General features: G+C 58.4%; 1 protein-coding gene across 1 annotated transcript in view; it reads left to right on the top strand.

The window, feature by feature from the left end:
* Nucleotides 1-10,410, top strand: part of RABL6 (RAB, member RAS oncogene family-like 6) — a 22,576-nt gene extending 12,166 nt beyond the window's left edge. The window contains exons 2-14 of the mRNA XM_006863798.1: nucleotides 2,594-2,728; nucleotides 3,053-3,100; nucleotides 4,052-4,104; nucleotides 4,249-4,340; nucleotides 4,577-4,717; nucleotides 4,934-5,039; nucleotides 6,314-6,417; nucleotides 7,470-7,783; nucleotides 7,914-8,052; nucleotides 8,789-8,965; nucleotides 9,113-9,380; nucleotides 9,514-9,676; nucleotides 10,106-10,410. Coding sequence (XP_006863860.1) covers nucleotides 2,594-2,728; nucleotides 3,053-3,100; nucleotides 4,052-4,104; nucleotides 4,249-4,340; nucleotides 4,577-4,717; nucleotides 4,934-5,039; nucleotides 6,314-6,417; nucleotides 7,470-7,783; nucleotides 7,914-8,052; nucleotides 8,789-8,965; nucleotides 9,113-9,380; nucleotides 9,514-9,676; nucleotides 10,106-10,410 — 2,045 coding nt within the window. The remainder of the gene's footprint in view (nucleotides 1-2,593; nucleotides 2,729-3,052; nucleotides 3,101-4,051; nucleotides 4,105-4,248; nucleotides 4,341-4,576; nucleotides 4,718-4,933; nucleotides 5,040-6,313; nucleotides 6,418-7,469; nucleotides 7,784-7,913; nucleotides 8,053-8,788; nucleotides 8,966-9,112; nucleotides 9,381-9,513; nucleotides 9,677-10,105) is intronic.
* The last annotated feature ends 1,043 nt before the right edge of the window (nucleotides 10,411-11,453 follow it).

Here is an 11,453-nt window from a genome sequence, read left to right as displayed (position 1 = left end):
AGAAAGATGAGGCTTTCTACTCCCGTAAAGATTTACACCCTCGGAAACCCTGTACAGGGTCGCTATGGGTCGGAACCGACTCGATGGCACATAACAACAATAACAACAAGTGATGTCTAACTCCACTCCATTCTTGTCAGAGAAAATATGAGGGAGCTCCTAAGAGATCGTGGGAAATTCTCTTACCTTTTCATTCCACTTCTCCACAGACATTTTGAAGCCCCCTCATTCTTTGTATGATTTGTCTTTTTAAAAAAAAAAAAACTTTTCTTAACCTTTTACAATGATTTCAGTCTTTTAAAAGCTTACCAGGACTTGCTTTATGCCCTCCAGTGTGGCCTGCCCTGAAGGAGGCGCCCTGCACACTGGGATTAGATGTGTATTTTGCTGTTTTGGGAGTGAAGTGAGTGGCGTGTTCTACATGTGTCTGCTTAGTTAGAGATGATTTCTTTTCATTAATGTTCCGTTACACAGAAGGTGACTCTTCAGTGCAGTACACATGTATGGGAAAAACTGACAGGGCTAAACGAAGAAATTGACAAATACACAGTGATTGAGGTCAGTTGTGTAATTCAGTAGAAAAGTTAATCCAAGTAGTTGAGGGTGTGGACACCAGGATTTGACTCCAGACAGGAAGCCACCGGGCACCAAAGCCATCACTGAGGTGTTGATTTCCGTAGAGAAAGTGGGGCGAGATGCCCGGAAAACCCTCGTGGTTCCCTCTGCCACAGCTAGAACATGGACAAGCTGGCTCGTATGTATTTCAAAGAATTGATGATATCCTGACACGTTCTCTAGAAGTCCAAATAAAGACAGTCCACAATTTTTCATTGTACATTCAGAAATTCAGTGGCACACTTTCGAGCAAAGAAGAAATATTGGAAATAAGGAAACAGAATTGGACAACAAAAAGCCCACATATTAAGACTTTTTAGGGTCCCCACATAGCAACCCTGTGGGAAGATGTGTAACGAATGAATGTTTGCCGTAGTGAAGAAGAAAAGCTGAAAGTAATAAGACAACATAAGACATTTTCTGGAGAAGAGTAAGGAAGACCTACAGAAAATAGAGGGGACGTCGAGGCCGGGAGCAGGAAGCAGCCCCTTGAGAATAAAGCGCAGTGGGTGGCGATGAAGATGGAGGCCCAGGCGGGAGGATGGATAGACTGACGGTCAGCGGGGAAGAGGCAGACCCTGGACGAGATGGACCGACACAGTAGCTGTGAGAGCCCAAACACAGGGACGGTTGTGAGGGGGTGGGGGTACGTGGGGGCTCTGGGAGTCGGAACTGCCTCCACCAGTAGGCATAATAACAGTTGTTCCCGAGACCAGAAAGATTGGCTCACATTGAATTTCACTGGGAGCTCCATCCCAGTTGGTGTTGAATTGGTTCTGACTCATAGTGACCCTGTATAGGGTTTCCAAGGAGCGGCTGGTGAGTTTGAACCTTGAAGTTCAAACCTACCCTGCAGTCCAGTGCTTATCCTGTAGTGTCACACCTCTGGCAAAACTTGATGTAATGATGAATTCTCAAAAAAACTAAAAACTTGCCAAAATTGCCTTTCATAACCACGAAAGCCACTGCATCAGGAGGCAGAAATCTCCTGAAGGAATCATGGCTGGCTCCTCTGACAAGTTCTGCCACACACCTAAGGAACAAAACCCACCAGCCTTAACAGGTCTCCCTGGACACACTCACCGACTCCTTTCCCAAGTCCAGCCTCACCCTGGAGCTGAGACACAAGATACCGACATCCCGCAGCCTCCCCAGGAATGAGGTGGACTCAGCCCAAAGGGGGACACTGTCCATCCGTGAAGACGAAGACGCTGAGTCAGTAGAAGGCTAGCGACCTTGGTGCTCAGGAGAAGGTCTCCAGTGGGCTTGTCTCTTCTGACCTGTACCCCCAAACAGACAAGGAAAAGGATTTGGACCATTTGAGGGCCTTATGGTGTCTGCCTAGGGCTGGCCTAGGAATGTTGAATGGGCAGTGCATTAGGAAACTGTTTGGAAATACGAGTCTGGGTGAGCTTTAGGATCCTCACCCTGGGCACTGTACAAGCATGGGCATGGACGTTCTCAGCAGCAGCACCAGCCTTTGGTCCATCGACAGCACCCAAGATTGTAAACAACACCTGTCATTGGTTGTGGTTCAGATGGGTTTTATTGACTTGTTTTGGGGAGGAGACCACCAGGCCAGTCTTTCTAGTCTAAGTGTGGAGTCACTGCTGAAACCTGTCCTCCCTCTGTGGGTGACCTTGCTGCTGTCTGAAATACTGCTGGCAGAGTTTCCAATATCCTAGCAACATGCAGTCCCCCCCCCCCAATACACACACACACTCATACATGCAGTTCGACACGCTGACTGACGGTGAGAGTGAGGCTAAGAGTGGATTACTGCAATTCTGGGCACTACGGCCGTGGGCAATGGTGGAGCTTGGGAGCATTTGTTCCAGGGAACCCCCCCCAGCCAGGGCCATTTAGGAAGTGCCTGGCTGAGTGGGGAAGGTAGGTGCCCCTGTTGTGTCGGGTGGTGGCAGGACAGTCGGTGACATCGTGACATTGGTTTGTCCCCTCCTTTTGGTCTCTGCCCCAGTGAAGATCGTGATCCGTGGGGACAGGAACACGGGCAAGACAGCCCTGTGGCATCGGCTGCAGGGGAAGAGATTCCTGGAGGAATACATCCCCACCCAGGAGATCCAGGTCACCAGCATCCACTGGAACTACAAAAGTGAGGGGGGCAGGGAGGGGGGCACGGGAACTACCAGAGTAAGGGGATGGGGGGGGGCACGGGAACTACCAGAGTAAGGGGATGGGGGGCATGGGAACTACCAGAGTAAGCGGGTACAAGGCTTTCCCACAGGATGAGCCCCCTTTTCTCTGCATGGTCCCTTGGAGCTCCCCCTGAGCTAGCATCTCTGGGTGAAATCAGATGTGGAGAGATGCCCTTGGGATCTCGGGGCTGGTGTCGAGGGGTGCCGTCTTCGGGGTTCTGGTCAAGGGGGTTGTGGGAGCTGCTCACTGCAGGGGTTCAGCTGAGGCCCTTTCGTTGCAGCTACTGACGACATTGTGAAAGTGGAGGTCTGGGATGTGGTTGACAAAGGTGAGCCGCATGGTTCTGTGAGACGTTCATCGCCCGCCCTTTCCTTGCTGGCTGCTGGGCCCCTTCAGGGGGCTCCTTTCTGGGTGAGCGGCCCTAGTGTGTCCTCACGAGGCTGTCTTACCTCTTCTTGCCTCTCCTTGTACTCAGGCCACAGGTCCCTCCTTGGTGACCCCCTGGGTGAGCACCTGTGGCCACCGCACGCCGTGGTGCATGGTGTGAGCGTGTGTGCAGTGTGGGGTGGGCGAGGTGTATATGGTATGTGTGGTTGGTGTGGTGTGCATGTGAGGGTGACTCTGAAAGGTGGGTGTGTGCTCTGTGGGGTGTTGTGTGCTCTGGGGTGTTGTGTGCTCTGTGGGGTGTTGTGTGCTCTGTGAGGTGTTGTGTGCTCTGTGAGGTGTTGTGTGCTCTGTGGGGTGTTGTGTGCTCTGTGGGGTGTTGTGTGCTCTGTGAGGTGTTGTGTGCGTGGATGTTTGAAGTACCCAGTGCTCATCCACCAGCAGTAGGTCCTGTCCCCTTCCAGCCCGAGAGTGGCCATGCCTCAGGGACGCATGTCCTCTTGAGGACACAACAACTAGTAATGACAGTGGTTTCCACCCAGTGTGACTGTCCCTTCCTGGCTGCAGTCTCCTGGGTCTGACTTGTTGGGTGGGACTTCCAGCCAAGCTGGTCCAGCCTTCTGAGTGGCTCCTTCTGGCAGAGAAGTGCGCCAGGGCTGGGGTCCCCGAGAGACCAACTACCATTCACTGCAAGGGTCCTGGCCTGTCTCAGGCTGCATGGCTTCTAGGCCCCTCGGAGGTTTGACTGCAGCCCATCTTCCCATCTTCATGGCCTTGGCTACTCAGGTTGGGCAGCCCACCCCCTGTGGTGGTCACTGGGCCCGGGTGTCTAGATGGCCCACACCCTGGAGGCAGGGGCAGCGTGATCCATAACCCCCGTCTGTCTCTTCATAAGGAAAATGCAAGAGGCGCGGGGATGCCTTGAAAATGGAGAACGACCCTCAGGAGGTAGGTGCACCTGGTTGGAGCCTCCCCAGGGCTGTAGCCACCTGCTCAGTGGACACGAGCCTGAGGCTGGGGCTAGGAGTCCTGTCCCTTCCGACAGGGTGGGGTCAGGGGGTGTGATGCCTCCACCTCTCCCTGCCTCCTCAGGCGGAGTCCGAGCTGGCCCTGGACGCTGAGTTCCTGGACGTGTACAAGAACTGCAACGGGGTGGTCATGATGTTCGACATCACCAAGCAGTGGTGAGGGAGGGGGCAGCTCTACTTTCTGTACCCCTGAGACCATGGGCCGCCCTCTGATCAGGAGGTGAGGGCTCCCCAAGCTCCCGCCCAGGTCCAGCAGTTCACTGGTGGCCTCACAGGATGTGGCTTCCCCCACTGAGAGCAGCTCCCACCATGGTGGGGGGGTTGGGGGGACGGTTCCAGAGCTCCAGGGCAGTTGGGCTTCCCCTGCAGCCTCACTGCGCCCGTCCCCACAGGACCTTCAACTACATCCTGCGTGAGCTGCCCAAAGTGCCAACTCACGTCCCCGTATGCGTGTTGGGCAACTACCGTGACATGGGGGAACACCGGGTGATCCTGCCCGATGACGTGCGTGACCTCATCGACCACCTGGACAGGTGGGTGGTGGCGGCATCTGGGGCGCTACCCTGAGGAGCCGCCATGGACTGGTCTCAGCAGGCCCGTCCCCTCCCCCAGCCCACTTGGCCCCATGACTGGTGCACTGGGCCTTCTCCGGGACAGCTGGGTGGGTAGCCCCGGCACGGTGTGGCCCATGGTGGCACGGAGCCAGCTGTCTGCTGTGTCTTTCATACCTGTGTTCTTCATGGTGACAGGCCCCCGGGCTCATCCTCCTTCCGCTATGCTGAGTCCTCCATGAAGAACAGTTTCGGCCTAAAATACCTTCACAAGTTCTTCAACATCCCTTTTCTGCAGCTGCAGGTGGGTCCTGGCAGAAGGGGGCCTGAGCTTGTGCTGGTCTGACTTGGACACCCCTCTGCGTGCACTGTGCAGACCCCGTGCCCTGCCCTCTGCCCACTCCTTAACCTCAAGCTCTCCAAAAGGCCGGGGCACCTCTCCTCGTCGGGACTCTGAAGGTTCCCCTTTGGCTCGTTCCAGTGGGCTTAAGGAACTCTGGTAGCATAGTGATTATGAATCGGGCTGTGAACCTTAAGGTGTCAGCAGTTTGAAACTACCAGCTGTTCCGCGGGACAAAGATGAGGCTTTCTGCTCCAGTAAAGATTTACAGCCTCGGAAACCCTGTCCAGGGTCACTATGAGTCGGAACCGACTCCACGGCCCACAGCCACCACCAGTGGGCTTACAGCCCAGACCCCTGTCCCTCCTCCCCCAGAAACCTCCCCACCATCACTGCCGACACCTTGTCTCCTGCATTGTCCTTTGCGTGGTGTCCAGTAGACACCCCCCTCCTCGGGCTGTGCATTTTCCTCAGCCCTCTCTTGACCTCCTGTTTTCAGTGGTGGAAGGCATGTGCAAATGGACGTGTGGGCAATATTTCAACGCAGTTACTGCTGTGGTGTCATGGGATAAACACTCGACCTCAAGGTCAGTTTGAACCACAAAGTTAGTGGTTCAAACTCAAAAGCAGCTCCTTGGAAAGCCTACCAAGGTAGCCGTGAGTCAGAACTGACTGGACGTCACACAGCAGCTCTGAGGGACAGGGGTCCTTAGTGAGCAGTTCTATAGAGCCCCAGCAGGTGGCAGCACATACTGCCCTGGGGCTGCCGCTTCCCCAGAAACCTGAGGCGAGGCTGGTAAACCGAAGGAAAAGATGATGCTGGCCTTTTCTCACCAACTTTCTGAAGTCCCCTCGAACATCCCACAGATAACGAAAGGGTTGACTTGAGTGAACTGAAGTGTGGACCAGTGGAACCATGGTACCATGGACAGCGCAGGTCTAGACTCTGGGCCAGAGTCAGACTTTTGGGCCGAGAACAGAGGCACTGTGCCTAGGGCTCAGCTGGGGAGCTTGGTGCCTCCAGAAAGGCCCCCACCCCTCGATCTGTGGGAGTCCAGCGGTGCTGCAGCCCAAGCTCGGCCCCAGGACGGTTGGCAGTGATGAGTCCGACATGGGGAAAGGGAACGGACATTTCCTTTTCCGACTTAAATTGGGGTCTTGAGGCCCTCCTGTGCCGACTGCCTGTCCCTGTGGGGGACATTCGGAGCCTGTGCGCTCAGGTCCCCCTCCTTTCTCAGAGGGAGACGCTGCTGCGGCAGCTGGAGACCAACCAGCTGGACATGGACGCTACGCTGGAGGAGCTGTCGGTGCAGCAGGAAACGGAGGAGCAGAATTACGAAATGTGTGTGTGCTTCGTCTGTCCCTACCCCCCGGGGGCGGGCGGGCAGGTGGGCAGCACAGCTGTATGCCCACACTGGGAATGACAAGATGTGTGTGCGCTTCATCTGGGCTGGGCTGTGTGTGCTCACACTTGGGGAGTGGGGTGAGGTCGCCCCTGCCTGGTCCGTGCCCAACCAGACACAGGCTCAGACTCAGGTCATCGCCCGGAATCAGGAGACCAGAGTCTTCCTGGGGAGCCAATCCTGGGCTGCTCCGGCGGCTCCTGGGCCCCAGGGGATGCAGGGAATGGGGAAGGGCTTGCTGGGGGACAGCAGTGTGGCCATACTGAACGTGGTGGTACTGGTGAGCTCTGCAGCGTGGCTGTGGTCACCACCAGTGCAGGCGCCAGACTCCACTTGGCGTAGCCTCTCCTGCAACCCACCATGACGGTAAGCCTGGTCCAGTCACCTTGAGTCATGGGACTCAGGACCCCCAGAAGGCTCCCCCTGCTTTGGAGGGGTCTGAGGCCAGGAGGCAGACCAACCTGTGGGCAGGAGTGGAACCCTGTCCCTGGAGGGAGAATAGGTCATTTCCAGATGCCTTAGGGCATGCCTGACAGAGCCAGGCTGGTGAGCGCCCCTCTACCCACCAGGGACAAGAACAGGTGGTCTTAGTGCTGGCCTGGGACCTGAGCAGTTAGAGACCCCTGTACCACCACCCTCATGCAAAGTGGCACAGCTGTGGGCACCCAGAGACCCACCTCAAAAGGCCCACCCCCCTGGCTCTCCTAGGGCTAGGGACAGGGGGTGGGGTCCCCACCTAGGTAATGGGCTGGTGCAAGGGCCTGTTAGTGGTCCCCCGAGCGGCTCCAGGAACCCAGGCCCTGGCCCTACCAGTCAGCAGCTTGTCGCTGGCTCCACGCACCTCTTACTGTTCTTACTGTGCCCAGCGAGCCCATTAATGCTGGGTTTCCTGTCCGTGTTCCGCCTCGGGACCTGGGGACTGTGCCCGGGGAACCTGTTAGTGCTGGGGGGGGTCTCTGCTCCCTGCTCAGCCCCGCCCTCCTACCCCCAGCTTCCTCGAGATGATGGATGCACGAAGCCGTGGCCACACCACCAATGGGCAAAGCCCGGCCTCCGGTTCCCAGTCACCTGTTGTCCCTCCAGGGGCTGCGTCCCCTAGCAGCTCCAGCCCTGGCACCCCCCAGCCAGCCCCACTGCCGCCTGCCCCCCCCTCCTCCTGCCCCTCCCTGCCAGCCGAGGCCCTGCTTCCCCATACCCCAGCTGTAGCCCCCCTGGCCCCTGGCCCGCCCCCACCCCAGCGGCGCAGCATCATCTCTCGGCTGTTTGGGACCTCACCTGCGGCTGAGCCAGCCCCCTCACCTCCAGGTAGGTCCCCTGGTGCCTACGCCTGCCTTGTGCCTTGACTTCTCCAGAACCATTGGGGACCCCAAGTGTCTGGAAGCCCCTCCCTGGGCAGAGCAGCCACGTGAGGGGGGTTTGTGTCTGCTGCCTACAGAGCCTACTCCACCTGCTGAGGCCCCGAACGTGGAGGACTTTGTTCCTGAAGACAGCCTGGACCGCAGCTTCCTGGAGGATGCAGCACCCCCAAAGGACGAGAAGAGGACCAAAACCCTGCCCCCACAGGACAGTGACAGGTAGGGTAAGACCTGCTCAGACTCTTGAAAGCACTGCCCCAGTGCCCTTCACGGGTGCCAGGAGAGGCAGAGGTTTGTCCACATGCTTCCCCCCCAGGATGAGGGGAAGGCTAGGGTCCTGGGGCTTGGCCTTGGGCCCTCCTTTCACTACTTCCAGCTGGGAAGTGTTGGCATGGCTGACACCATGGAGTGAAGTCAGGGTTAATTTCCGGGGAGCTTCCAGTCAAGAGGCGCAGCATGGATGTGGGGGGCAGGCATCTGCTGGGAAGGGCTGCCCTCTCTGCTCCTCCTCCACTGGACTCCGGTGCCTGAGCCCCTCTCCTGGCGGCCCCCACCACACGTCCAGCTAGGCTCTGACCCCCCCCGGCAGTTCTGGGCATCTTGGCGGTTCATGTATCTTAGGAGGTATACAACCTCCTAAGAGGCAATACCACAATGCCAGGGACCCCCTAGGCACTCCATCATAGGACAGGGCCTCAGCCCATCCCTCGAGAAATCCCCACATCCTTCCCTCACCAGCCTGCAGACACTCCAGCTGGGTCCAACCTCTGCTCAAAGCCACAGGAAGTGGCCCTCAGACGAGCACAGGCCCGTGCTGGCCTCTACCTGGCCCCCACAGGGCTCCCTTCACTGGTGGTCCTGTGGCTCCTGTCCAAACCCCACTGGAATGACTAGCCCGGACTGGGACAAGGGACTGCCCCCTCAGGGCCTCTGACCACATCCCTGTGCTTTGCAGTGATGGAGAGGCTCTGGTTGGGAACCCGATGGTGACAGGTTTCCAGGACGACGTGGACCTGGAAGACACGCTGCCCGTGGACCCCCTCCCCAGCAAGCCTGCTCCTCTGCAGAGTGACGGATCCGAGAAACCAGCAGGCCCTGCAAAAGCCACGGTTCTGGAGCCAGAGGGGAAGGGGTAGGTGGGGGGCCTGTGTGCCCCCAGGGCTGCGACCAGGAAAAGGGCCACCCAGGACGCTTCCAGGCTGGGCCTTTGGCGTCTCTGAGTGGGTTCTGGGCCTAGAATGTGGAGCTGTCAGAACCCTGACCCCTTCCTGTTTCAAAGGTCCTACCCGAAGCCACTGGAGCTTCAGGCTGAGGCCGCCCCCTCACCAGCACAGGAGTCTCAGGTGCTGGAGACACCTGGTGGGGGCAAAGGTAGCCTCGAGGTGCAAGCATCGGGGGTCACCTCCCGCAGACCTGAGGGTGCCCGGGCTGAGCAGTCAGCATCATCAGAAAGTGACCCTGAGGGGCCTATCGCTGCCCAGATGCTGTCCTTCGTCATGGATGACCCTGACTTTGAGAGTGAGGAGTCGGACGCTCAGCGGAGAGTGGTGAGCGGCTGCCCAGTAGGGATGCGTGCCCAGACCCAGGAGGTGGGCCCTGAGTGGACAGACAGATGCCGGGTGCTATGGCTCTGCAGGGCTCCCGAGATGACTAACCCAGACCTGCCTGGTGTTCTCCCAGGATGCATTTCCTGTCCGTGAGGACCTCTCCGACTTAACTGATGAGGACCCTGCCCCAGCACAGCCCCCTCGACCCCCTGCCCCCACTTTCAGACCCAAGAACGATGCTGATCTCTTCGGGCTGGGCCTTGGGGAGCCAGGCCCCAGGGACAGCAGTGAGGACGGTGAGTCTGTCTGGCCTCAGCTATGTGCCTGTCAGGGAATGCCACAGCTTCCAAGGACAGAGAAGTGGGTCACCTCTCCAGGCCTGGGATACCCCACCATTCACAGGAAAGACAAGGCTGGCCAAGCAGAGTGATCCATGGCCACGTGTCCTTCCGTGTGATACTGGATGTCACCTGTGAGCTGACTGGCCCACCCCGTAAAGTCCTCTCACTGTGGCGCTACTTAATAACACACACACACACACACACAGAGCTGAGTTCCTGGGGTTCTCTTATACATGCTGGGGTGAGGGACTGCTCAGACACCTCAGAGCCCTTGTCCCATGTGGGCTGCCGAGGAGCAAAGGGGCTGTGGAGACAGTAGAAGAGTGGGTCCCACCGGGAAGGCCCAGAGCCCCAAGGCACCCACTGGCTTTCTGCTCTCTGCAGATAAGGACGGGAAAGCCCCCTCCAGAGAGAAAAAGAAGAAAAAGAAACGAAGCAAGGAGCTGGGGCTCAGGGTCCCCCCGGGGTGGGCCACTACCCCCCTGCCCCCGCTCCAGGAGGAAGACAAGGCGGCTAAGAAGAAGAGCAGACACCGGAAGAGTAAGGAGAAGGAGGAGGGCAGGGAGCAGAAGAAGAAAAAGAAGGCGCCTCGGAGCCGGAAGGAGGCCGCTGACGAGCTCGAAGCTTTCCTGGGGGGCGGGGCCCCCAGCAGCCAGCTCCGCGGGGGCGGGGACTACGAGGAGCTCTAGGCCTGGCCACGGACACTGCAGCAGCGGCAAACCTGTGGCTGGTGGCAGAGGACGGCCCACCTTGCCACCCCTCCCGCAGCCCAGCTTCCTCACCGGAGGGGCCTGGCCAAAGCCCCCTTCCCCTCCCCCAGCGGCAGGCATGGGTGGCAAGCAGGCAGGGCTAGTGCCCTCAGTGATGTGGGGGGCTTGGGGACCGCCACTGCGGCCCTTAGCATTTCTCAGGGATGGGACTGAGGCCTGCAAGGGACCTGCAGGGTCTGTTTACAAGGGGCACACCGCTCGGCTCCTCGATGCCCACCGCCCGCTCAGCCCCACACATGGTGGGGACACGGATCTTCCAGGCACCTTGGGCCGGAGGGGCACAGGGCTCATCATTGCATCCTCTTCCAAACACTCCACTGGACCATAAAGCTCTCCTGTTTTATGTGGAGCCCTGTCTTCTCTGCCTGCCTTTGGGGCTCCCTGGGGACACAGGCTGGGTGACTTTGGGCCCCAGTTGTGGGTTGTCTGGGTGGCTACAGACCTAGTGCGTGCGCCATGCCCCTGCTGAAGCCACCCTCCTGGACGCGCCCCCACTCGCCCAGCAGCTCCACTGTTGATTCGGGAACAGCTCCTGTTGCAGACAACGGCCCTTCCAAAAGAGGTTGAGCAGAGTTCTGCTCCAAACCAGGGCAATGACCAGGGACAGCTGGGGCACAATTGTTACAATCCCCCCCCCCCTTTCCAATTCTGGGGGACAGGTAGCATTCACTGAACACCACAGAACTTCATGCTTTACCTCTCAGCCTACCCCGCCCAGAGGTCAGGATGTGTGCTCCCTGGCAGGGGACTGACCTAGAGGTGTCCCTGCCAGGACCTACCAGGTCCCAGTTATCCTGCAGTTGACAGGATCTGGGGTGGGGACCTGCCTAGCTGACACTTGGGCTGAAGGCTGTACCACCATCTGGTCACTGATGCCTGTGTTGGCACCTTGGACCACAGCGGGTGAGGACCAGTGGCCAGGAAGCTGTCCATCTGCTCAGCCTGGTTTGAGGCCGTCAGGC

The sequence above is a fragment of the Chrysochloris asiatica genome, unplaced genomic scaffold (genome assembly GCF_000296735.1).
Source record: "Chrysochloris asiatica unplaced genomic scaffold, ChrAsi1.0 scaffold00056, whole genome shotgun sequence".
Taxonomy (NCBI): Eukaryota; Metazoa; Chordata; class Mammalia; order Afrosoricida; family Chrysochloridae; genus Chrysochloris; species Chrysochloris asiatica.
The sequence above is the reverse complement of the archived record's forward strand: the minus strand, read 5'-3'. Positions and strand labels throughout refer to the sequence as shown.